Source organism: Chiloscyllium plagiosum, chromosome 13, assembly GCF_004010195.1.
Source record: "Chiloscyllium plagiosum isolate BGI_BamShark_2017 chromosome 13, ASM401019v2, whole genome shotgun sequence".
NCBI lineage: Eukaryota > Metazoa > Chordata > Chondrichthyes > Orectolobiformes > Hemiscylliidae > Chiloscyllium > Chiloscyllium plagiosum.
In genome coordinates, this window is record NC_057722.1 from 17,940,774 (window position 1) to 17,967,269 (window position 26,496).

At 40.3% G+C, this 26,496-nt stretch overlaps 1 protein-coding gene across 3 annotated transcripts in view; it reads left to right on the forward strand.

The window, feature by feature from the left end:
* The first annotated feature begins 737 nt into the window (after window positions 1-737).
* The window catches only part of ppp2r3a (protein phosphatase 2, regulatory subunit B'', alpha), a 167,624-nt gene continuing 141,865 nt past the window's right edge, over window positions 738-26,496 (forward strand). For 2 of the 3 annotated variants that reach the window (XM_043701934.1, XM_043701935.1), the window contains exon 1: window positions 739-3,455. In XM_043701934.1, coding sequence (XP_043557869.1) covers window positions 1,326-3,455 — 2,130 coding nt within the window. In that variant the 5' untranslated portion in view covers window positions 739-1,325. Of the gene's footprint in view, window positions 3,456-26,496 lie in introns of all 3 variants that reach the window. The other variant, XM_043701936.1, reaches the window with a different exon arrangement.

Sequence of the window (26,496 nt, forward strand, 5' to 3'; positions counted from 1 at the left end):
AAAAGAGACCTAAGGGGCTACTTTTTCACGCAGAGGGTGGTACGTGTATGGAATGAACTACCAGAGCATGTGGTGGAGGCTGGTACAATTGTAACATTTAAGAGGCATTTGGATGGGTATATGAATAGGAAGGGTTTGGAGGGATATGGGCTGGGTGCTGGCAGGTGGGATTAGATTGGGATGGGATATCTGGTCGGCAAGGACGGGTTGGACCGAAGGGTCTGTTTCCATGCTGTACATCTCTATGACTCTATCTTTTCCTTATTGTTTTGGACTGTGGTTATAAGATGTGTTTTGCAGCATGATTATTTGTTATTCCGAAAACAATATTTACTTTATTTTTTTCACTTCCAGCAATGTAAATATCTATTGTTCCCTTTCGGCAATATCAGTGCACTTAGAAAATTATATTTTAATTACAAGTGACAAGATAAATAGATGTTAGCGATTTTTGAGAAGATTTGTAGCACAAGTTGATGGTAATTATGTAAGTTAGCTCGTTGACCTTGAAGGTTTGTTTTTAAACATTTTGTCGCCATATGGTGATGAAACATCTGAAAACGAACGTTCAAGCTCAGTGAGCTAACTTACATACTTATAAATGGATGCCTCCACAGCTGATATTAAACTTGGATTGGTTAGTACTGACATCATTAAATAACGAAACACGAAATTCAGTTTTCATTCTCATATAATAAATTCATAATTTCTCAAGTCACGTTATTGCTTCTCTTTTTTTCTCTCTTCCAGTTGGTGCTTGAGAAACACAACAAATTCTGCTAACATTGAACATGTCTGTTGAATTCTGAAGCACATCTGTTGCACACATTTGGAACTCAGCAGGCGACTCCATCCTTTGACAAGATTATTTCACGCTTGAGTGTCTCGTTGTGGATTGTGATGCCGTTTCGATGCTTTGACAGGCCTGTATCTAGGCCATATGGCCAACAATCGAGAATGGGTATTGACACCTTGACGGCCGTGAACTTTGAGTCAATTTCCTAAGTGAAGCAAACAGAATTGTCAAATGACATGTGATCCTCTGACCCAGATAGGCCTTGACTGACACAGTAATAGCAGCTGCAGTTTGACCACACATCTCATATCCAAGCCTCAAAAGGCTTGTGAGAGCCAAACACTTAGATATTACATCTGTAGTTACAACCTGATTTGTTCTTGGAAAATACTAAAGATATTCAGATTTCTACTGAGAATGTCACAGTTGGAACTCGCATGGCCATCTATTTAATGGGCTAATGTAATTAGAGGCTGTAAGTCACCTTCTGATTAACAGTTGGAAATAAACTTCCCCGTGATTCTCCACAATGGCAGCAACATACAGACTTGTTGTTAGCACAGTAAACTCTTACAATAGCATTTTAATTGATCAACGTTTCCAGCATACTGTACATTACTGTAATGGGTCCTGCCAAGCCTTCCTGAATGCTGCTGGCATTGACTGCAATGTGGTCCACCATGCCACCTGTTCAGACCTGCTGAGTCAGTCACCCCTTCCCTTGTCAAACCCAAGATTGCTAGGTGTGCAGGACTTGACCCATAGGTTTCTAACTGCTGAAAGCATGGCAACCTCTGCTGATATCACTACTGATGATGGGCACCAGCTTCTGCCTGGTGCTACCAGGGTCAAAAAGGGAATGGCTACACAAGGTATATCCAATCTAAAAGACATCACCAGTGATGCCATCAATCTGGCCAGTGGCAAAATTAAAGAGTTTTCATTTGAAAAACTTAAATGTCCTACGAGCCACGTGACCTTCAGGAAAGGAAGGAAAGTAAAACCAGATGTGGCCAGCAGAAAATCTGCTGACTTTGATATGTTATACAACCACGTTGGTAGCAATGAAAACTGTCCACCTTTTGGCTTTGCACAGAAATCAGCCATTGAGCAAAAAGAGGCAAACTTTATGACATTACATGAACAAAATGTCACCAATGCCACGCAATTATACCTTCAAAGCCTCTCAGAAGAAAACTTCATCGCCAAGTTTTTAGGAAAACACAAAGCAGATAGTTCAGATTCAGGAGAGGACATAAGGATTTGCTTAGATATTTTGTTGAAATGCTCAGAAGACCTAAAGAAATGTACAGAAATAATTAAACAATGCATTAAGAGCAAATCCCATAATAATGATAACAGCGATGCCACCAATAATTCCGATCTAATCTACAAAAATGTAATGGCACGTCTCTCAAGCTACCTGAAGAAGTTGCCTTTTGAACTTGAACATGGGTTATCTGGACGGGGCAATCAGCATGATCTTGCTGAACTGGTAAACAGCTTACACAGTTTACAGCAAATGCCATATCCTCCATTTGGGAATGATCAACCACCCAGATATGAGGATGTTGTCCAGGCATCACCATCCCTATCTATCAATCTACCTCTTCCTCCAGTGGACACTCCAGTTGTCCATAAAGCTACCAGTGGCAATGGTATGATACCTTTGGAAAATGTTAATGGTCCTTCATATGATGGCCATCTTCAAGAGAATGGTATCCAACAACATAACTCAACTGCTGTAACTCAATCCCGAGTACTACCTCATATAAGTCCACTAAATCACTCTGACAGTTGTTCCTCTCAAGATTTATTTCTGTCCAGGAATGTTGATGGTATTTCGAAGATACCTATGGAGCCTCTTTATATTCAAGAAGATTGTGACATTGATCAGGTTTTGGAGCAGAAATCAAAAGGCAAAGATTATTTCAACTTTCGAATGAGTGAAAAATATCTTCAGCCTCAAAAAGAGGCCTCTCCTGCTGACACTTGCAAGAGAGCAGGAGCTGATACCATTGGAACTGGAGATAATTTGGGAGAAAGTAGACTCTGTGTGCAGCCAACTTCTGAATCTCCTAGCTTTTTGAAAAACCTAAGTAAAAACCATAACTCCATGGAGCCTTCAATAACAAGAACAAAAACTAAATTAGAAAATGATAAAGTAATGCAACAAGAAGACATTGAAAAGCTACTGATGGATTTAGAATCGTTTTCTCAAACCATAAACTCCAGGCAGGAATATGATTCTTCCAGAAACAATGATACAGACTTGAAGACTTATAGTGAACGCTCAGGACAAGTTAATTTCTCGACCACTGAGTCAGGAAGTAAACACGTAGAAGTGTCACCCAGTGAAACTGTGTCATTGCCTTCTTCCACAAATGGAACTAATGTAACTAGAAATAACAAAAATGAAGAGGATGATGCAGCCTTGCTGTTACGCATCTTGGAGAGTATTGAGGGTTTTGCTCAGGAGCTGGTTGAACGTGGGAGTAGTAAGGGTATCTTGGCAAGAGAAACAGAAGTAATGCGGATACTCCAAGACACACTATCACAGGCTTCTGAGTCTTGCAAATCTGCACACTCCATACCACCTGTTGTAGATAAAGATACAGGTTCACACCTCTCAGTTCAACAGACACCAGAGGTAATCAAGGTAAGACTCAATTAATTTGGTATTAATATATCAAATTCATATATTAATTTGATAATATAAAGACTTATTTATTTGTTAAGCTTTATATAATTTCAAATAACTCCAGATACCAGCAAGGGGAAATTTAAAAGGACTCCTTCCCTTCAATCTTTTGTTCAGAACTCTTTGAGAGATGCTCCCTTACAGCATTTTTAAATACAACACTTTGGAAACCCTAATTTTTATCTTGTTGCTGTCTCTGATGATTTTGTCATCCTCACTAGTGAATTGGTGTTCTCTGAAACGCTCCGCAAGTTAAAAATACTCCCTTACAGCATTTTTAAATACAACACTTTGGAAACCCTAATTTTTATCTTGTTGCTGTCTCTGATGATTTTGTCATACTCACTAGTGAATTGGTAGTGATTAGACTCACTTGAGTATGTTAACCAATGTTGTATTTCAAAGCTTAAATATTAAACTTGAATGTAGGGTGTTATCTAGAGTAATTTATGGATCTGGCAAGTGAGGACTGCTGAATTCTTCCAAGAACATACTAGAATTCTTTCTATTTCAGACTTGGATCTCCTAATTTATTTATAGTCACTAGACTCCTGCAATTTTTAGAATAAAGAGGTTACTGGTCATGCTGTACCACAGAACTGTAACAAACTGAATAGTAATTGAGTCTGCTTGTTTATTTTAGAATTTCACCTTGGTGCAAAAAATGAAAGCGTTTGATTAATTTCTTCCAGAGTATAGAATAGAAATATCCTCTTTCATTTTGAGTGGAACAAGAAACATTTGAGAAATGCATATATTTCTTCAGCCTATATTTAAAATTAAAAATGTCCAAAGATATAGGAATGTAGTTCAAGTGTGTGTCAATGGCAATTGCATTGAACAACTGTGCCAAAGGGAATGGGAAAAAGAGTAAATTAGCATGACTCATGTGGTTAACATGTCAGAGTGAAATTGGTCAATGGCAGTTGTAGAAACTGAATGATTTACATGCCATCCAACCTCCAATACCATTCAATGCAAATGGTAATTAAGTGTGATATAAATAAGCTGCTGACTCCAATATTTGGTTTGTACCATTCCCCTTCCTGAACTGTCAATCATTCCCACCCTTTGCCCTACAATTGCTGGATGACTTAAAATGTCAAATTAAAATTAATTCTTGTTAACAGTTGAATTGACCGGCTGTGCTCAAAGAGAAATTGTCTGAATTAAATCAAATTACTGATCATTGTGAAGTTTTGGTTCAGCCGTGATCTTATTGAGTTGTGCAATAGGCTCAAAGGGGCGACTGGCCTGCTTTTGTTCCTTGTTTGTATTCAGTATGTGTTATATAAGGTAAAAGTATAGTATAATCAAAATCATACAAGATTGTGAGAGGGATTTTTTGTATACCAAACATGTTTTTCCATTTTACTTAGAAATACAAAATGCATGAAATTTTGCGAGTGGGTAGAATAATTACTGTAGTATAAACGCTGTATTATGGAGTCATAATTTCAAGGCCTGTTGAGCTGACAGTCTCACAAAATGAATTCAGATCACACCATTGCAGTTTAGGAGTTTGAAAACAAATGGCTTGAATTGGTAAAAATGAACATGTAGCCTTCAGGTGGTGGCTGATATTTTTTGGAGTTGAAAAACTGCTACCATTATGACCTCCAACGTTATGGGACTATCCGATCAGTCTGGGTGATACTTTTGCTAGCCTCGTAAGCCAGTCAGGCATCCAAAAAATATCAATTGACGAAGTTCAAGTAAAAGGCCCACCACCACCTCAGGATGACAAGCAAAGAGTAATGAATGCTGGCCCTACCAAAATCATCCACATCATGAATGAATAACTTAAAGTGCTTTTCGAAAACTCTCCTTTATCGCACAATTGTTTCTTATTATCTTAATGGAAGGAGAGCAGTAAAGCTTGTTGGGACATTGCTGTACCTCACATAAAAACCATTACTAACTCACTCATTGGATTCAGACTGTCTCGCATTCAAATACAAAATCTAAATGTCCAGTCAGTCTTGTATGCAGTAGGGCCCACAATTCCCTCCTTCCCTTCTGTCCTTGTTGCACAAAAGGGAAGAAGGGAAAGGAGGAGAGTGTTAGTCATTGGGGACTCAATAGTTAGAGGGTCAGATAGAAGGTTTTTCGGGAATGAACGAGACTCACGGTTGGTGTGTTGCCTCACAGATTCCAGGGTCTGTGATTTCTCAGATCGTATGTTTGGGGTCCTGAAGGGAGAGGGTGACCAGCCTCAAGTCGTGGTCCATGTGGGTACCAACGACATAGGTAGAAAGAGGGATAGGGATGTAAGGCAGGATTTCAGGGAGCTGGGGTGGAAGCTGAGAGCTAGAACAAACAGAGTTGTTATCTCTGGTGTGTTACCTGTGCCACGTGATAGCGAGACAAGGAATAGGGAGAGATATCAGCTGAACATGTGGTTGCAAGGATGGTGCAGGAGGGAGGATTTCAGGTACTTAGATAATTGGAGCTCATTCTGGGGAAGGTGGGACCTGTACAAACAGGTCGGTCTTCACTTGAATCAGAGGGGTACTAATATCCTGGGTGTGAAATTTGCTAGGGCTATTCGGGTGGGTTTAAACTAGCTCAGCAGGGGGATGGGAACCTGAAGTGTAGTTTCAGGGTCACAGGAATGTGCCGGCAGACAGCGAATTTTTTGAAGTGTGTCTACTTCAACGCCAGAAGTATCCGAAATAAGGTAGGTGGGCTTGCAGCATGGATAGGTACCTGGGACTTTGATGTTGTGGTCATTTCGGAGACATGGATAGAGCAGGGTGAGGAATGGATATTGCAGGTTCCAGGGTTTAGATCTTTCATTAAGAACAGGCAAGGTGGTAAAAGAGGGGGAGGTATGGCCATGTTAGTCAAGGATAGTATAACGGTGGGTGAAAGAATTTTTGACGAGGATTCATCTACTGAGGTAGTGTGGGCTCAGGTTAGAAACAGGAGGGGAGAGGTCACACTGCTGGGAGTTTTTTATAGGCCTCCACAGAGTTCCAGGAAGGTGAAAGAGAGGATTGGCAAAATTATACTGTGTAGGAGTGAAAGGAACAGGGTGGTCATTATGGGGGACTTTAACTTCCCCAACATTGTCTGGAAATGCTATAACTCCAGTACGTTGGATGGAATAGTTTTTATCCAATGTGTACAGGAGCGTTTCCTGACACAGTATGTCAAAGGGCCAACAAGAGGGGATCTGGTGCTTGGTAATGAACCAGGCCAGGTATTTGATTTAATTGTAGGTGAGCACTTTGAAGAGAGTGACCATAATACAGTTATGTTTAGTTTAGCGATGGAAAGGGATAGGTACATGCCACAGGTCAAGAGTTATCGATGGGGCAAGGGCAATTATAATGCGATTAGGCAAGAATTAGGATGCATAGAATGGGGTAGCAAAATGCAGGGGATCAGACAATGGAAATGTGGAGCTGGTTTAAGGAACAGATATTGCGTGTCCTTGAGGAGGAAGTGATAAGATAAGGGAACCGTGGTTTACTACAGAAATTGCATCTCTTGTTAAGCAGAAGAAGGAGGTTTATGTGTTGATGAGTCAAAATGGTTCAGATGAGGCGATGGAGAGTTACAGATCAGCTAGGAAGGATTTAAAGAGAGAGTTAAGAAGAGCAAAAAGAGGACACGAGTAGTCTTTAGCAAATAAAGGAGAACCCTAAAGCTTTCTATAGGTATGTGAGGAATAAAAGGATGACTAGGGTAGGAATAGGGTCAGTCAAACACAGAAGTGGGAAGTTCAGTGTGGACCCTGTGGAGATCGGAGAGGTGCTAAACGAACATTTCTCATCAGTTTTCACTCAGAAAAAGGAGGATATTGTAAAGGAAAAGAATGAGGTATGAGATATCAGACTGGAAAGGATCGAGGTTAGTTACGAACAGGTGTTATCAATTCTAGAAGAAGTGAAAGTAGACAAGTCCCCTGAGCCGGATGGGATTTATCCGAGGGTTCTCTGGGAAGCTAGGGAGGAGATAGCAGAGCCTTTGGCTTTGATATTTGCGTCATCATTGTCTACAGGTTTAGTACCTGAGGACTGGAGGATTGAAAATGTTGTGTCCTTGTTGAAGAAGGGCAGTAGAGAGGATCCAAGTAATTATAGACCAGTGAGCCTTACTTCTGTTGTAGGAAAGGTTTTGGAAAGGATTATAAGAGATAAGATTTATAGTCATCTAGCAAGCAACAATTTGATTTCAGATAGTCAACATGGTTTCGTCAAGGGCAGGTCGTGTCTTACAAACCTCATTGAGTTTTTTGAGAAGGTGACCAAGCACGTAGATGAGGGTAGGGCAGTTGACGTGGTATACATGGACTTCAGTAAAGCCTTTGATAAGGTTCCACATGGTAGGCTGTTGGAGAAAATGTAGAGGCATGGAATTGAGGGTGATTTAGCAGTTTGGATTAGAAATTGGCTTTCTGACAGAAGGCAGCAAGTGGTGGTTGATGGAAAATATTCAGCCACAAGGATCTGTTTTGGGACCACTGCTGTTTGTCATTTTTATAAATGATTTAGACGCAGGCATAGGAGGATGGATTAGTAAATTTTCAGATGACACTAAAGTTGGTGGAGTAGTGGACAGTGTGGAAGAAGTGTTACAGGTTGCAGGGGGACTTGGATAAACTGCAGAATTGGGCTGAGAGGTGGCAAATGGAGTTCAATGCAGCTAAATGTGAGGTGATGCACTTTGGGAAGAATAACAGGAAGGCAGAGTACTGGGTCAATGGAAAGATTCTTGGTAGTGTGGATGTGCAGAGGGATCTTGGAGTCCACGTACATTGACCCCTGAAAGTTGCCACCCAGGTTGATAGTGCTGTTAAGAAGGCTTACGATGTGTTAGGTTTCATTCGTAGAGGGATTGAGTTCCGGAGCCGCAATATCATACTGCAACTATACAAAACACTGGTGTGGCCACACTTGGAATATTGTGTACAGTTCTGATCGCCATATTTTGGGAAAGATGTGAAAGCATTGGAAAAGGTGCTGAGGAGATTTACCAGGATGTTGCCTGGTCTGGAGGGAAGGTCTTATGAGTTAAGGCTGGGAGACTTGGATCGGTTCTCATTGGAAATAAGAAAGCTAAGAGGGGATTTGATAGAGACATACAAGATGATGAGAGGATTAGGTAGGGTAGACAGTGAAAGTCTTTTTCCTATGATGATGATCTCAGCTTGTACGAGGGAACATAACTACAAATTGAGGGGTGATAGATGTAAGACAGATGTCAGAGGCAGGTTCTTTACTCAGAGAGTGGTATGGGCATGGAATGCCCTACCTGCCAATGTAGTCAACTCAGCCACATTAGGGAGATGTAAACAATCCTTGGATAAGCACATGGATGATGATGGATTAGTATAGGGGGACAAGCTGAGAATAGTTCACAGGTCGGCGCAACATAGAGGGCAGAAGGGCCTGTTCTGTGCTATATTGTTCTATGTTCTAAAGTAAGCTTTTTTATGACTGAAACAAATGGCCACCAAAATAACTTGTCTTCATAGATAACCTTTCATGTCAAAAGTTCTCATTATAAAAAGTTTTGAGAGGGAAGCAGAATTTGTTTTCACTATGCAGTCATTGTTATTATCTGATGACTCTGCCTACTCCTTTTGGACATATAAATGCCAGCACCACTTTGTTAAGTGCACATCTGCTATACCATTTCTCTTTTGCACTCTCCTCGTAGTACAGACAGATTACTGCACACAATGGAAGCTGTCAATAGAAGCTTCGCACAGGCCACTAAACTGCTTGAGGATTACTTAACTACATTGGTAAAAGACCTGTTTAATCGGTATCAAATAATTATTGATATAGATATTTTTAAATTTGTGACAAATGACAGGAGGAAATCTTCCTCGAGTTGCCGATTTTTTGAGTGTGACTCATTGTGCTTCTATAATTTAATTCTCAATTTAAATTCATGGAAATAAATTCCAGTAAAGACAGTAAAGGAACATCACGCAGAACTGCAGATATTAGTTTGGCTTAAGCATTGATATGTGACAACTTCAAGGAAATGCAAGGAGAGAATTGTCATTGCATCCATAGAAGCTGTTGACTCTGACTTACTAAGGATTTTTGCTGTCTTCATTTTGATGGAATCATTTGTTTTAGATATATATTGCTGCAAATCTTCACACATTCAATGTGTCTCTTTGTAGGGAGAAACGTTGAAAGTCAAATCTGTCATTTAGATGTCAAATATTTATATTGCCCAGGAAAATAAATATTTCCATCAATTCTAATATTTTACATTCTGCATAAAAGTTACAATTGGAGACAAATTAAACACCAACCATCAGTTCAATATGCACTATGTTCTAATGGATTTCAGTTTCAAACACATTTAGATGTACATAAATTTCAAATGATAATACAGTGTAATTCTTTGATTTCTTTTCTTTAGATTCTCAGTTTGATATCATTAAACATATTAACATTGTTCCACAGAAACGGGAAGTTGATATATTAATCATCAGACATTGATTTTCTCTGCTAACCTTCAAAATTCCCATCAGGATTTCGGCAATAAAATCTAGAAACAAAGGTGCTTTCAGTGGGGAAATTTGCACTATTCTCAGCTGGGTTGGTGGAGAGAAAAAATCTTGGTAAAGGGATTAAAGAACGGAACAAAGTATATGCTTGCTGTCAACCAATACCAACATGTCCTTGATGATTGAAATGTTTTATCTTGAGCTATGTTATTCACCAGTGAATGTGCCCAAATAACATACATTATGCTATTACACCACCTTTTGCAATATGGATTGAGTGCACAATTGGGCTCAGTAATGTCAATTTTATGGTAATCAAAATGATATCTTCTGTACACATGCATACTTCTGTCATGAATTGCACAACATTCCAGATTGGTGATTGTATCAATGTGTACACAACTAATATTCACCGACCCAACAGGCAGATTATAACTATCAGTGTGCAACATTAAATTGACGTCAGTGTTGCAATTTTAGGGCTTCACCAGCCAAACGATAACCTTTCTTGATCTTGCAAAGTTGAATATGTGCGATGCAGCATAAAGGATCTCCCCTCACCAATGCTATTTAAAGGGATTATCAACTACTTGTGGATTAGTTGCTGATTGATTATTTGTTCCCCACCTGTTGATAAAATTCTATAATAAAGCAATAACATTGTCATCTACACAACAATTTGGAAAATTGCCCAGGATTTTCCTGTACACAAAAAGCAGGACAAATCCCTCATAGCCAGTTACCATCCGAACAGTCATCTTTTGATCTTCAATAAAGTGATGGAAAGTGTCAACAATATGCTATCAAGCAACATTCATTTAGCAATAACTTGCTCACTGATGCCCAGTTTGGGTTGTACCAGGGCACTCAGCTCCTGACCTCATTAATGCCTTAATTCAATCGTAGACAAAAGGGCTGAATTGCAGAGGTGAACTAAGAGTGACAACCCTTGACATCAAGACATACTTGACTGAGTGTGACATCAAGGACCTCTGGCAAATATTTAGTCAGTATGAATCAGGGAAAACTCTCCACTGGTTGGAGACGTAGCTGACACAAAATGAAGATGACTGTTGTTGTCCAAAGTCAGTCACCTCAGTTCCAGGACATCTCTGCAGGATTTCCTCCGGTTAATGTCCTTGGCCCAACCATCTTCAGCAACTTCATCAATGATCTTCCCTCTATCATCAGATCATAAGTGGGGCTGTTTGTAAATGTTTGCACAATGTTCAGCACCATTCACAACTCTTCAAATACTGAAACAGTCCATGTTCAAATGCAGCAAGACCTGGACAAGATGACATCCAGATAGTCATTTTTAAAGGTTTGGTTAATGGATGTATTAATTCTCTTGCCTCAGTGCACTCGACCTTCGAACAAAAATCTAGGCCTCCAAGTTTGAATTTTCAGTGACCAAGTGCATAATAACATTCAAGTAAGGTGACTAAAATTAAACTCAGGCAAAAATTAAAATACGTTGATATACTTTCTGTTGAAGGGCTAGAAACAGCAAATACAATTTTGTAAGCTGCAGCATAATGACACCACTAATGAGCTGAATTCACTATCAAGCCTATATTGATGAGCAGGTATTGCTTCAAGCACCAACAAGGAAATACCTACAATATAATATTGTGCAGGGCTTTTATGGTGCAGTAGTAATGCCCCTCCCTATGAGTCAGGAGACCTAGGTCCAAGTTGACTTGTTCCAGAGGTGTGTAAAAGCATTACTATACAGGTTATAGGAAAATATATTTAATGTTGTGAAGCTTTGTGCTGCACCATAGCACTCACTCACATTCACAAAAGTCACAGAATTCATTGTGGTACACGGAGACATTTCCATGAGTTTTCTCTAGTAAATACAATGAAATAAATCTTCATTTCTTCATGAAATTAAACGACAGGGATTAGAGACTGCTATTCAAAAATCACTTCAATAAAAATAAAATAAAAGCCTTTTTCAGGAAATCAAAAAGTATGAGTTAATCTATAAGCAAATCAGTTGAAATTTGTTCCTTTGATTTGCAACAGTCATTTTTAATGAGTGAATGAAATTCACACACTTTAGAAAGCACACAGTCAGTCAAAATTGTCTGCAATGTATTGTAGCTGCCATTGGAGCCAAACAGAAATAATTTTCTAGCGAACAGATTTATTCACCAATTAGACAATGTGATATACGAAATGCTGATACAACTTCATTATCAAGCCAAATGAAAATTAAAATCCAAATAATCAGAGATGGTTTGAAAGAATTGGAGAATCTCAACAATCCTGTGGATTTGATGGAATGCAATCTGCTTACATTTAGGTATGCTCCTATGTTTTGCCAGATAATGTAAAGAAATCTGGTACTTTGACCGCAAATAAAATTGAAGGTTATACGCAAGAGAAGTTCATGTTCTAGGGCATATTTGTTTGGATCATAGAGTGGAATCGATCTGTACATGGGTTAAAATATGGAGGAATATGTTAAATTCACACTGACTCTATAAAAAAAAGTCATATTATTTTTCCAATAATATCTGAACATTTTCAATCTACTGATGATCAAGTTTGAAAGATCAGTTATCAGATAATACATATTTAATTTTTTAATCTCATTACAGCAATACTGGTAACCGCCAAAATTTTTCAGTCAGTGCATAATCTGGCTTTCATTCGTTGGTAAATGGAAATCAGCTGCAATTGTGCATATTTTATATGGAAAAGGCATTACTGGTTTCTTTAATGTGCTTTAAAGTTCAGGTGTAATCGTTGATAGGGTGAATACTGCGATAGACATTCGAACACAGATTTGATTGTGCTATGCTACATTTCTGCTAAGGCGTGATCTGTTTACATTTCAGCAACATTTTAATATTAGATCTATGAGTAATCCCACTGATGCCATTTATGTTGCTGAAGAAGGCAGCTGTTAGGTGAGGTATTCCTGTTGTGACACAGTGATGATGCATCTTTGGGTCTGTTTTGGCTCAGGGAGGCAAGTAGCAAAGAATGGTGACAGAATAACAGGAATGCTCTGGGACTTGAATATATTGAATTGAAGTAGGTGTGCCATTGCAAGTGTCAATGTGGAAGGTATTAATGAGTATTGCAGTGATCTTTGCAGTTTGGTGAATTCCATTTGAAATCAGAATTTGAATGTTTGTTTACTTTCGTTGCTGTAGCCATGCATTTTGTTTTGGATTGCCAAATAGCTGTTCTTACAACATTTTCTTGTGAAGTTCTATTTTTTCACAAAGTAATTACTGAAATGTCTTGTGTCCTAATAACTCTGCATGTTGGCTACAGTATAGTATAATGATAGTGCTTAATGTTGATGTGCATGTGGCGTACCTCTGAAAGACAACATAGTCAGCTGATGGAAAAGTCACCATATGGACAACTTGCAGGAATCACTTGCAGCATGGAGAGTTCCATTTGTTTACTTCTAAATGTAACGCCTGCAAATCGTTTTTAAACTTATTTTTAACATAGGAAGGATTTTGGTAATCCAACAACAGAATCTAATCTGAATTACCCTTTGTAATACCAGATCTGCGTACTGCTTCTGTACCAATACCCATAAAAAAGGAGAAAGTGAGAACTGCAGGTGCTGGGGAGTCAGAGTCTAGAGTATGGTGCTGGAAAAGCACAGCAGGTCAGCAGCATCTGAGAAGCAGGAGACTCGACATTTCGGGCAAAAGCCCTTCATCAGGAATCTTCCTGATGCAGGGTTTTTGCCCAAAACGTTGATTTCCCTGCTCCTCGGATGCTGCCTGACCAGCTGTGCTTTTCCAACACCACACTCTTCACTCAATATCCATAAACTGCCAATTACCAGATTCATAGGAACTCTTCACTTTCCTTATTGCAGTTCTTTAAAATCAGACTCATCATCTGGTTTATATGTAACTTTTAAGCTGCAAAAACTATTTTAATAATTTTTTGAATATTCCTGCTTGTTTTGATCGGAAGAACTCCAAAGCTAATCTCAATGCTTTCCTAAATTACCTCCTGACCTTTGCACCTAAATTATCTTCCAAATTTGATGTCTGGGAATGATAGACATTTCTAACATGTGTTTTCACGTCCAGTTATCATAACCTTGCTGAAAGACTTTGAAGATAAAATATCTGGTTAATGTATTTTGGACTTGGTGAGATGTCATAAATCTCTGTAGAGATGTTCTTAATAAATGACCTACTCATGCAGAATTATCCACGCCCCTCATTTCCTGAAGAAGGGCTTATGCCCGAAACGTCGATTCTCCTGTTCCTTGGATGCTGCCTGATCTGCTGCGCTTTTCCAGCAACAGATTTTCAGCCCTCATTTCCATAAATGGTTAATGATCAATTACTAATGCATAAATGTGCATCTGTTTATCTGAGGCATTGGACCACTATCTGTTTAAAAGGTGAAAGCTTTGATTCTAAAAGAAACTCAAACAAATGAATGTAAAGGACGTTCACCTCCCTATGTTCTGTAATTATGCATTGCCATACATTCACTTTTTTAAAAAAAAAGTTTCTCATTTCTTGCCTTGGGGTATAGATTAATACTGGAGATGACGCACTGGATGCCAGCCACCTCTAATTCATCATCCGTTTCATTTGTTATAAAGTTAGACATTGGGCATGTAGGAGTGAGTCAGTATACCCAAGCCCAATCCTGTCATTAACTGACATCTAAGTGAGTCCATTAAGCAACTCAGACCACTGGGTAATAACAGGAGTGAGAGCATCAGTTCACTTTTCCACTTATTGGTTCAGCTCTGAAAGGCAAACTACATGTTTTTTTTAACACCAAAATCCACAAACTCTGCACAAATTAACACTAGCAGCCATATACAAACTGTGCAGAATCTTGTATGCTATGTGTGGTCATAACATTTCATCCATTTTTAAATAGGTTGAGCCCATAAAAAGACATTTATAAAATGACTTGTAAAATTGTGTAAACAGTAGCTTTGTCAAAATAGAACAATCAATCCCAATATTTAGTTTGTTTAAAATAATGGAAAAAATTACTTTAAATTGACACACAATTTGATTTTCAGAGTCAAAGCTTTTATGGAAGCCCTTTCATCTTGGCTCTTGTGGTTGTCTATAATCTATTCAGTGTTTTTTCTTTCTAAGAGTTAGAAGTTGAGAATTGCTAACAGCCTGGAAACGATGGGTTAGTTACTCAGCAACCTTTGATCTGCTAAGTGATAGAGCTGTTCCTTTCAGGGATTCTACTTTCCACATGTAAAGTGTCTCACACCCTTCCTACGATACTGTCCACTGCAGTCTCAGCTACAATCAGTGCCTATTTCCTACCTTACTGTCCACAAACTTTGTTGCCAAAGTTCAAGTAAAGTCCAACCAATTCATTCACCAACTTTAATGTGTGAGTGATGTTGGTATCCTTTCCCACAGTCCTTTCTTTTAGTGTTCAGTACAATTATCCCCTATACTGTCATCTTGTAACTGATTGCTCCTTTAATGTAATATGCAGTAGCTGGCAGGCTCCTGGTTGCCATGCAGTGGGAGCAATGTGGGATTTAGGTGGCCCTGTGATGAACTTTTTTTGTTAGTGTTGATATGCTGGCAGTGGCACACTCAAGCACTTGCTGTACAGGACCCTCTTGGCTTGACCTTGAGGTGAATGCCTACAGTGATATGACTAGTGCTGGGTGTTCCTCTCATAACACTCCCCAACCTGTAAGGGAGTATTTCTCCACAACAGTTTGAGAGCACTTATTTATTAGATTTTAGTCAAAGCATTCCTCAGAGATTTGAATCCAAGACCTTTTGTTCACAGAGGATAACATTTGCCCATCTTGATAGTCTTGCTGCTATTTTTGTGGAAGTCCTACAGCTTACACAGTCCAGTCCTCTTGGCTAAATAGACAGGAGGAAATACATGGAGAAGGCAGATGCAGCTAGGGACCCTCAGTGGCAATCTGGACATGAGCACCCAGGGAGGTTGCAATAAGGCAGGGAGAGACTCACATTTGGACAATGTGTGGGCACAGGTAGCTATTCGTGTTTGGTGGGGTGAGGGATGAGCTGTGGTGCTGGTGATTGTGACCAAGGGGAGGCATAAATTTTCCTTGAGCAGACTGGGGGGTTGGGGGGAACATTCCTTGAGCAGACAGGGAGAGCTTTAAAACAACTTACACTGGGGCAATGGGAGCTGTAACTGTGAAACTGGTGAAAACTGCCTCCCAGTTTTATCATTGTGTTCTAGGATTCTACATTTGAATGTGTTAATAAACACCTCAAAGTGTGCAGGTCCACATATCACTGAAGGTGGCAATGCAGGTAAGTAAGGTAGTAAAAAAGGTTTAAGGCATGCTTGCCTTTATTGGAAGAGGCATTGAGTACAAGGATAGCCAAGTTATGCTGCATCTTTCTGGAACTTCAGTTAGGCCACACTTGGTATATTGCGTACAGTTCTGGTCACCACACTACCAGAGGGATGTGGTAGAAAGGGAGGACTGCAGATTCTGGAGATCAGAGTCAAGAGTGTGGTGCTGGAAAAGCACAGCAGGTAAGGCAGCATCCAAGGAGCAGGAGAATCGACGTTTTGGGCTTATGCCTGAAACATCGATTTTCCTGCTCCTCGGAAGCTGTCTGAGCTACCAGAAGGATGTGGATGCTTTGGAGAGTATACAGAAAAGGGTGTTGTATGGCATGAGAGATTTTAGCTATGAAGGAAGGTTGAATAGATTGGTTGCCATGACTTAGAGGTACCCGTGTTGGACTGTGGTGGACAAAGTTAAAAATCACACAACACCAGGTTATAGTCCAACAGGTTTATTTGGAAGCACTAGCTTTCGGAACACTGCTCCACAACAACTGAAGGAGCGGTGCTCTGAAAGCTCCTGCTTTCAAATTAACCAGTTGGACTATAACCTGGTGTTGTTGGGCTTGCTTTCACTGGAGTGCAGGGGGTTGAGGGTCAATCTGATGGAAGTTTACAAGATTGTGAATGGCATGGATAGGGTGGAAAGTAAGGTGCTTTTTCCCAAGTTGGAGGGGTCAGTTAATAGGGAACTCAGGTTCAAGGTGAGGGGGAAACCTTTAAAAGAGATGTGTGAGGCAAGTTTTTCACACAAAGGGTAATGCATGCCTGGAACGCGCTGCCAGAGGAGGTGGTGGAAGCAGGCACAACAGCTTTCAAGAAACATCTGGACGAATGAAGAAGAGGAAGGGAATAGAGGGATATGGATCCTGTGAGTGAAGACACTTTTAGTATTGAAAGGCAAAATGTGTCAGCACAGGTTTGGAGGGCTAAAGGGCCTGTTCCTGTGCTGTATTGTTCTTTGTTCTATCTCACTTTTCCATCTGATTATACAAGATAATCAGAGGATCAGAGGGTTAGATAGGGTGCACAGGGAGAGCCTTTTTCCAAGTATGGGAATGGCAAACACGAGGGGACACAATTTTAAAGTGAGGGGAGATAGGTATAAGACAGATGTCAGAGGTAGTTTCTTTACTCAGAGAGTAGTAAGGGTATGGAATTGCAACAGTAGTAGATTCGCCAAGTTTAAGTGCATTTAAATCGTCATTGGACAGGCATATGGACGTACATGGAATAGTGTAGGTGGAATGGGCTTCAGGTTAGTATGACAGGGCGGTGCAACATCGAGGGCCAAAGGGCTTGTACTGCGCTGTAATGTTCTATGTTCTATGTTCTATCTCACTTTTCTCAATATCTCATTATGCCGAAGAGATACTATGATCTATTCAGCACTATTTACTCCACATGTCCAGGCAGAAGGATTGGGGAGAGGGTTAATATTGAAGTGAACAACACTGTACTTTCTAAATATCAAGCTTTTGTGCTCTCCCAGCTGACAATGTGAAAGTTGAACTGATTGTCAAATGTTAAGCCAGTAAGCCTTCTCCATTGGCTCTAAGATAGAGGCTCAGAGAAAGTACACAGCCTGGGAATATTTGAAGTTAAAAGTCAGAAGGTCCTTTTCTAAAAGCATATTGATTGCATCATCAATGCCTTTTTTGCGTCTACTCTGCAATCTCTTAAGTTTACACAATGAAATGAAGATTAAAAACTCAGCTCACAGGCCTTATTATTTACCAACCTATCATAAAATGAGTAATTTGTTTAGTCATTAGCTCTTTTACAATGATAAAAATTCCTGTTATTTACCTAAAACTAAGTGAAGGCACTTAAAATAAGAATCATCTTCATATTAGTAAGCTCTTCTTCAAGCCATTTCTTAGCTTCCCAACCTTGACCTACAAGGGAAGATGGATGGGCTCATGCTGAAGAAAGCCTACATAGCTCCGAATTCCACTGGAGACACTCTGTCGCCACTGTGAAAACCAAAACGTACATCTCCTGAGGTCATTACTGGGTGTTGGAATACCTTCTCAGAATATGATCTGCTTCTGGCTAAGCAAGGTATGAAAACTTACACTGGCAGCCTCTTACAGTGCCTTATGCCTATGATTAAACTGGACGTGCTAATCTCAGTAGTTAAGGAGTAGCTTGTTGCATGCATGATAATCCACAGGACATTGCCCCCTTGAACTGTTAGTAAAGCTTCAACCATGACTTGAGTGCACTAGTTTTCAAAGTATCTGTAACTTTCTTCCTCTCATGAGACAAACCTCTTGCTTAGATATTGAGACTTTGTAACTGACTTGATATTTTGACAGTTGGCTTTGAAACAGTTTATAGTATACGGTCTTTGTAATTGGCGTTTAGTAGCTACGAAAAAATAAATATTTTAGTATTGTCAATATTTGCAGTGTTAAGATTGATGTCTCAAATCAATACACTCTAATTAATTAAGTTAAATAAGTTGAGGCTCGATACTGTTGCAATGTTGAATTATTTCAACAGATTATTTGCAAATGTGTGCTGCTGCTATTCCTGCCCCTATTCGAGCTTATCTTCTGCTGTAACCACCAGGCATGCATTTGTTTTGTCCCCCTTCTGCTATTGCAATGCTCTCCAGACATGTCTCCTGTTTTCTCTCATCTATAAACTTGAGTTCATCTTTAATTCTGCTGTACATATTCTAATCCACACTGTCTCGCTCACCTAACCTCCAGTGCTCATTGATCTACTTGGGCTCTCAGTCCTTCAAGTTTCCATCTTGAAATTCACTTCATTATGGTCAAATTTCTCCACAACCTCTCCCGTCCCTATCTCTCTAACATTCTTGTACAGAGAAACAAAAGCAGTGCAGATCAAACCTGGCCAATTAGGATCTACTCTTGATCATGAGTAAAGTGATGGAAAGTGTCATCAACAAAGTTAGCAAGTAGCACGTGCTCAGAAACAAACTGTTCATTGGACTCATTGGTAGTTTTTAGGTTCCACCAAGGCCACTAAGCCCCTGCCCTCATCACAGCCTTGTCTAAGTTGCTTCCACAGACAAACATCTTATTTTGTTATTCTGAATTCTGTCTATCATGAGTAATGGTTATTATATGTCTGTACTGCACTTTTGAGGTTGTTCGATTGTCCCCACTCTGAGCCTGCTCAACTCTATCTTTACCCTATCTAAGAGTGACTATTGCCTGACTCTCAGGAGTTCCAACAAACTCTTTTATTCGCATACTAATGTGCATAGTACTGATTTCAACTCTCCAGTACAATTCTCTTCTCAGAGTCTTGACAGCATGAGACTGTCAGAGTTGCAACATCAGATTGTCAGCAAGAGAGTCAGGAATGAGATAGGGAGAAACTTCTTTAGTCAGAGTTGTGAGGATTTGGAATGTGCTGCCAAAGAGTGTGATGGAGGCAGATTCCATGTGAGGTTTCAAAAGTGAGCCCCTAGAATTATATTTGAAAATGATGAATTTAGGGGGCTACAGAGATAGGCCTGGGCAACTGGACTAGCTGGGTAGCTCTTTCAGGAACATTTGTAGACATGATGGGTCAAATAACCTCCTGTAATGTAAAATTCTATGATTTTATCCTTATCAACATATCCATTTTCATTATACTACTGTGCAATATTGGAGGAAAAAAGCTAAATTTCAGACATCAAGTGAGTGCAACTAACCTTTACAGCAAGGCTGCATTTACTCAAGTATGGCATCAAGGAGCCCTAGCAAACCTGGTATCAGCAGGAAAAGGTTCTACTGATTGGAGTCATACCCAGCCCAAAAGAAGATGGTTGTGGTTGTTGGTGGCCAATCATTTCAGTCTCAAGATATCGCAGCAGGAGTACCTCAGGGTAGTGATCAATTCCCAAGCATTTCTTGCTGCTTTATCCATCCCTCCATCATAGAACCAAAAGTAAAGATGTTCACTTATGATTGCAGAGTGTTCAGCACCATTTGTGACGACTCAGATACTATCCATATCCATTTGAGCAAAACCTGGATGGCATTCAGGTTTGGGCTAATAAATGGCACAGTCTTGCCACACAAGTGCCACCTCAAACGTGAAAGAATCTTACCATCTTTCCTTAACATCCAGTAGCATCCTACCACTGAATCCAGCATCATCAACATTTTGGGGATTGCCTTTGACCAGAACTGAAGTAAAATATCTGTATAAATACTGCGGCAACAAGATCAGGTCAGAGATTGGAAAGGGTTTGGTAAGTAACTCACCTCCTGATTCCCCCCCGTGTGTCCACCATCTACAAGATACAAGTTAGGAGTGTGTTGGAATACTCCCCATTTACCTGGATGAGTATACTTCCTTGTTGTGGTTCCGTTCGCCAAGCTGGAAATTTTTATTGCAAACGTTTCATCCCCTGTCTAGGTGACATCCTCAGTGCTTGGGAGCCTCCTGTGAAGCGCTTCTGTGGTGTTTCCTCCGGCATTTATACTGGCCTGTCCCTGCCGCTTCCGGTTGTCAGTTTCAGCTGTCCGCTGTAGTGGCTGGTATATTGGGTCCAGGTCGATGTGTTTGTTGATGGAGTTTGTGGATGAGTGCCATGCTTCTAGGAATTCCCTGGCTGTTCTTTGTTTGGCTTGCCCTATAATGGTAGTGTTGTCCCAGTCGAATTCATGTTTCTTGTCGTCTGCGTGTGTGGTTACTAAGGATAGCTGGTCGTGGCGTTTCGTGGCTAGTTGATGTTCATGGATGTTCATGGACAGCTGAGGATGTCACCTAGACAGGGGACGAAACGTTTGCAACAAAAATTTCCAGCTCGGCGGACAGAACCACAACAACGAGCACCCGAGCTACAAATCTTCACACAAACTTTGAGTATACTTCCAACTGGTGGGGGTGATGCTACCCAGGATAAATTGACCTGGTTGAATGACATCCATTCACCACTTTCAACATTCGTTATCTCTATCATGATGCACAGCGGCAGCAGTGTTTAGCATTGACAAGTCACCACACCAAGGTCCTTTGACAGCAACTTGCAAATGTGTGACCTATACGATCTAGAAGGAAAAAGGCATCAGATGTTTAGGAGAACCATGGCCTGCAAGTTCATTTCCAAGCCACACTCGACCCTGACGTAGAACGATATCAGTGTTGCTTCACTGTTGTGTCATAATCCTGAAATTCCCTTCCTAACAGCATTGTGAGTATAGCTGTATCACAAGAACTGCAGTAGTTCATGAAGATGGATCACTACCACCTTCTCAAGAACATTTAGGGATGGACAACAAAATGTGCAATGAAAACTGGGTATCCTTGTATGCATACATGTGCAGCAGGAGACAAAAAAGATTTGAGTATAGGAGCAGGATATTTGCTTCAATCATACAGGGCCTTGGTGAGACCACATTTGGAGTATTGTGTATAGTTTTAGTCTCCTGTTCCAAGGAGGGATGCTCTGGCTATGGAGGTCATGCAGCGATGCTTTACCAGACTGATTCCTGGTGGGATGGTGGTTTGAGGGATGGGGAGCAGGTGACAGGAAAATGGTGGTGGGAAGAAGTTGAGCAAATAAAGTAAGGAGAGTTGGCCAATAGATGCCTTGAAGCTCATGATCCTAAAATTTCACTCACTGTGCAACATTGAGAGATTGGGAAACTTGATAATATTTGCAATGTTGAAGCTATTAAGTGTTGTATATTTCCTTTTCATCTCTTAATATGGAGTTTGGCAGTAAACACTTTGCCTGGTCATTGATGCCATTATCCTGTGTAATTCTGATTATAGCAGTTCTACAGTTGGAACTGGAAGCTGGCACACCCAATGTGGTCTGGTATGGTATGAGAAGGGGTTGGTCGTATTAGGTTGGGAAACCTCAGTTACCATGATAGTTCACTTTGTTTTATGAAACATTTTCTTACTTTATGTCAGTTTCTTTGGATGTTGGTGATAGTAATCAACTGGCATGGAATTTTAATAGAATACAGCGCGCCTTCTGTACTCCTGAATAGTATTTCTAAATGATGAACACACCTGTTTGCACAATACATACCTCAAAGTTTGTGCGAAGATTTGTAGCTCGGGTGCTCGTTGTTGTGGTTCTATTTGGGAGCCTCCTGCGAAGCGCTTCTTTGATGTTTCCTCCGGTGTTTATAGTGGTCTGTCCCTGTCTCGACTGGGACAACACTACTATCATAGGGCAAGCCAGACAGTGAACAGCCAGGGAATTCCTAGAGGCATGGCATTCATCCACAAACTCCATCAACAAACACATCGACCTGGACCCAATATACCAACCACAACAGCGGACAGCTGAAACTGACAACCAGAAGCGGCAGGGACAGACCACTATAAACACCGGAGGAAACATCAAAGAAGCGCTTCGCAGGAGGCTCCCAAGCACTGATGATGTCGCCTAGCCAGGGGACGAAATGTTTGCAACAAAAACTTCCAGCTCGGCGAACAGAACCACAACAACAATACATACCTTTTATACTGATGCAGTCACAATACAGCTCCTAATGCATTTGGATGACTGGATGAGTCAGGTGCACTGAAGTCTCTCAATGAATTATGATTATAGAGGTCAAAAGCCTAATTTCCTACTCGTTCGGGTGTTGAACAGCAATTATTGCATCTGAAATCAGAAAATTTAGAGTTAATTCCCAATAGATGGATTCACAATCCTACTAAACAGAACTATGTTTCTATAGAGTTTTGCCAGCAGTACAAACAACAGTAATCGAGAACATTTACCTGCTTGTTCCTAGGTCATTCAGCCTCTAATGCATTGTAGTATCTGAAAGCAGAGCATTTAGTTTCTGGTAACTTTCAACTTGAGAGAAACTATCAAAGACTGCAAACTTTTTATTCGCCAGAGTATGATGACAACATCCCATAACATTGAATATTGTTGCTTTAGTCCAATCTCTGATCAAGCTGTCAATAAGCTATTATACCAAAAACTTTCTCTCTGTTTAATGGGCTGTTCACAATGTTAACTTACAGAGCATTGTCACCAGGAACTTCATTCATTTCGAAAACAGCACCTATTCTATGATTCCTGCACACTGATGCCTAATTTGGGCTACTCTACTGCTGACCTCATTAAAGCCTTTGTTCCAACATCATCAAAAGAGCTAAATGCCAGAGGTGAGATGAGAGTGACCACCCTTAACATCAAGGCTGAGTGGGATATAAAGGGGGCCTAGCAAAACTGGAATCAGTGGGAATCAGAGAAAGATTTTTGCTGGTTGGAGTCATACCTGGCAGTTAGGAAGATGGTTGTGGTTGTTGGAGGTCAGTCATCTGAGCTCCAGGATGTCTCTGCAGGATTTCCTCAGGGTAGTGTCATTGACCCAACCATCTTCAGCTGCTTCATCATTGATCTCCCGTCTATTATGAGGTCAGAAGTGGGGATGGTCGCCGAAGATTGTGCTAGTTTTACCTCCATTCAGAAGTCCTCAGAAACTACAGCAGTCCATGTCCAACTGAAACAAGAGCCACATTTTTAGATTAGATTCCCTACAGTATGGAAACAGACCCTTCGGCCCAACAAGTTCACACCGACCCTCCGAAGAGTAACCCAACCAGATCCATTGCCCTACCCTATATTTACCCCTGACTAATACACCTAACACTATGAGCAATTTAGCATGACCAATTCACCTGACCTGTACATCTTTGGATTGTGGGAGGATACCAGAGCGTCTGGAGGAAACCCATGCAGACAAGGGGAGAATGTGCAAACTCCACACAGACAGTCGCCTGAAGCTGGAATCAAACCCAGGCTGTGAGGCAGCAGTGCTAACCACTGAGCCACCGTGCACCCCTAAATGATACACAGGCTTCGGCTGAAAAGTGGACAGTAATATTTGTGCCATGCAAATGCCCGACAATGACAATCTCCAGTAAGATACATACAACCATTACCATCACTGAACCACTGCTATCAGTATCCTGGGGTTGCCATTGACCAGAAACTGAACCAGACTCAACATCTAAAAGCATTGATGTACCTCCTGGCTCTCCAAAACCTATTCACTGTCTTTAAGGCACAAGTCAAGACCACATCTACAAACATCCAGTCCCTCCGACACTGACCTCAGCAGCAGTGTGTACCATGTATAAGATGCACTACAGAAATTCACCAAAGGTCTGCAGGCAGCACCTTCCAAACCACCACCAATGGCACCTAGAAGGACAAGGACAGCAGATACATGGGAATGCCATCACCCTCAAGTTTCCCTCCAAGTCTCTCTACCATTTTGACTTGGAAATATGTCACTGTTGCTGAGTCAAAGTCCTGGAATTCCCTCTAATATAAGTCTATCTACACCAAATTAATTGCAGTGGTTCAAGAAAGCAGCTCATCACTATCTTCTCAAGGGCACCTAGGGACAGGTAATAAATGCTGGCCAGCCGGTGATGCCCACATCCCACAAAAATGAATTTAAAAATTAATCCTGCAAAGGCTTTACTGTTAAAAGTGGATTTGTTTTACTGAATTGAAAAATAAAACTCCTATTATCTCCATAGGCATCTCAACTGGAGGGTTGAACATTTGAGCACAAAACCTTACTATTCTAACTGAATATTAGATGGATCGGAATAATCAGAATAATTCTTCTTCACAGACAAATGCAGAAAATGCTGTTGAACAGACTGGTCAAGATACTTTGAAAGTAAGCTCACCAGTTTCAGGACAATGTAACAGTATCACTATGCATCTCCCATCCTAAAGCAACAATGTCCAATTATTTGGAAAAGGGTGCAATAAAAGCAGCTTTTCCTCTAAGCCAATGAAAATCCAGCTATGTAGTTGACTCTTAACTGCTGGGCAATTAGGGATGGGCAATAAATGCTGCCTAGCCAGGGACTGTCTCGTGAATGAATAAAGAAAAAACAAGACAATATTTGAATATGTTTCAAAATAATTCCATCAACCTATTAGTAACCAATAAGTATTGAGAAGTAATTTTTCCAAGTAGCGTCTCATTTGCATAAATCAATGGATTAAGGCTAATATAAATATGCTTGCAGAATGTTTCACAGAAAACTTCTATAGCCCTTCCAACCAAATTTTATTTTTATCCTCCAGCCTTGAAAACATAAAAACAATTTGTAATGACTCAATGTGAAATGCTTGAGTTGAAAAGGTCAAGGACACCAAAAGACTATAAGCTGAACCACTATTTTGTTCAGCAATATTTTATTATAAGCTCATTTATTCATGCTTTACTTCTTGGCTTGAAAAAAATATCCAGTTACTGAACCAGCTAGTTTTTTTTCTATTTGTACATAATCATTGACTGGCTGCAATATGCCAGGGAGCTGGAGCAGCCAAAGATCCTAGCCAAGTAATAGAAAACGAACAATGCAAAATCATTAGGAACAATGTAGTATGGTTATTGAACTGGCAGTGAAAGTAAGTATGCCATCAAAAACAAAAGGTCAGTCAGGGAAATACCAGCTTTATTAGATTCCAAGATTTATAGATTTTATCTCTGACTTTGAGATTTTTTTTATTAAAATCTATGGGTCTCTGTTGTTTGACTTGTACACTTTGAAAGCATGTATTATTGCTGGAACTGTAAAAGGAAAATTATACGCCTAGCGTATTCAATAAAAACTGTTAAATCTAATCAGATAGTTGATGGTCAATGTGATCTCTGGAGCTAGTTTTGTGCAACTGAGGAGGTCAGAGAGGAATTTTCCTCAGTTCTTTCTTTCCCTATTTGAACCTGAGAAATTTTCTGTTTTCCTTCTCTCACAGGAAATTATGAGAGTACGATTTTGGGGTGGCAGGTGCCATTACAGAGTGGGTAGTGTGTAGTCCTGAAGTTCCAGACATCTTGGATGTCGAACAGGCTTCACAGACTCACTGGTCTTTTCCTGCCCGTCATTTTAGGATGTTTTTGCATTTTTAAAATTCATTTTTGTGGGTTGTGGGTGTCGCTGACTGGCCAGCGTTTATTGCCTATCCCTAGTTGCCCTTGAGAAGGTGGTGGTGAGCTGCCTTCTTGAACTGCTGCTGTCCACCTACTGTGGTTTGACCAACAATGCCATTAGTGAGGGAATTCCAGGATTTTGACCCAGTGACAGTAAAGGAGCAGCAATGTATTTCCAAGTCAGGATGATGAGTGGCTCAAAGGGGAACTTAAAGGTGGTGATGTTCCCATATATCTGCTGTCCTCTTCCTTCTAGATAGAAGTGGTT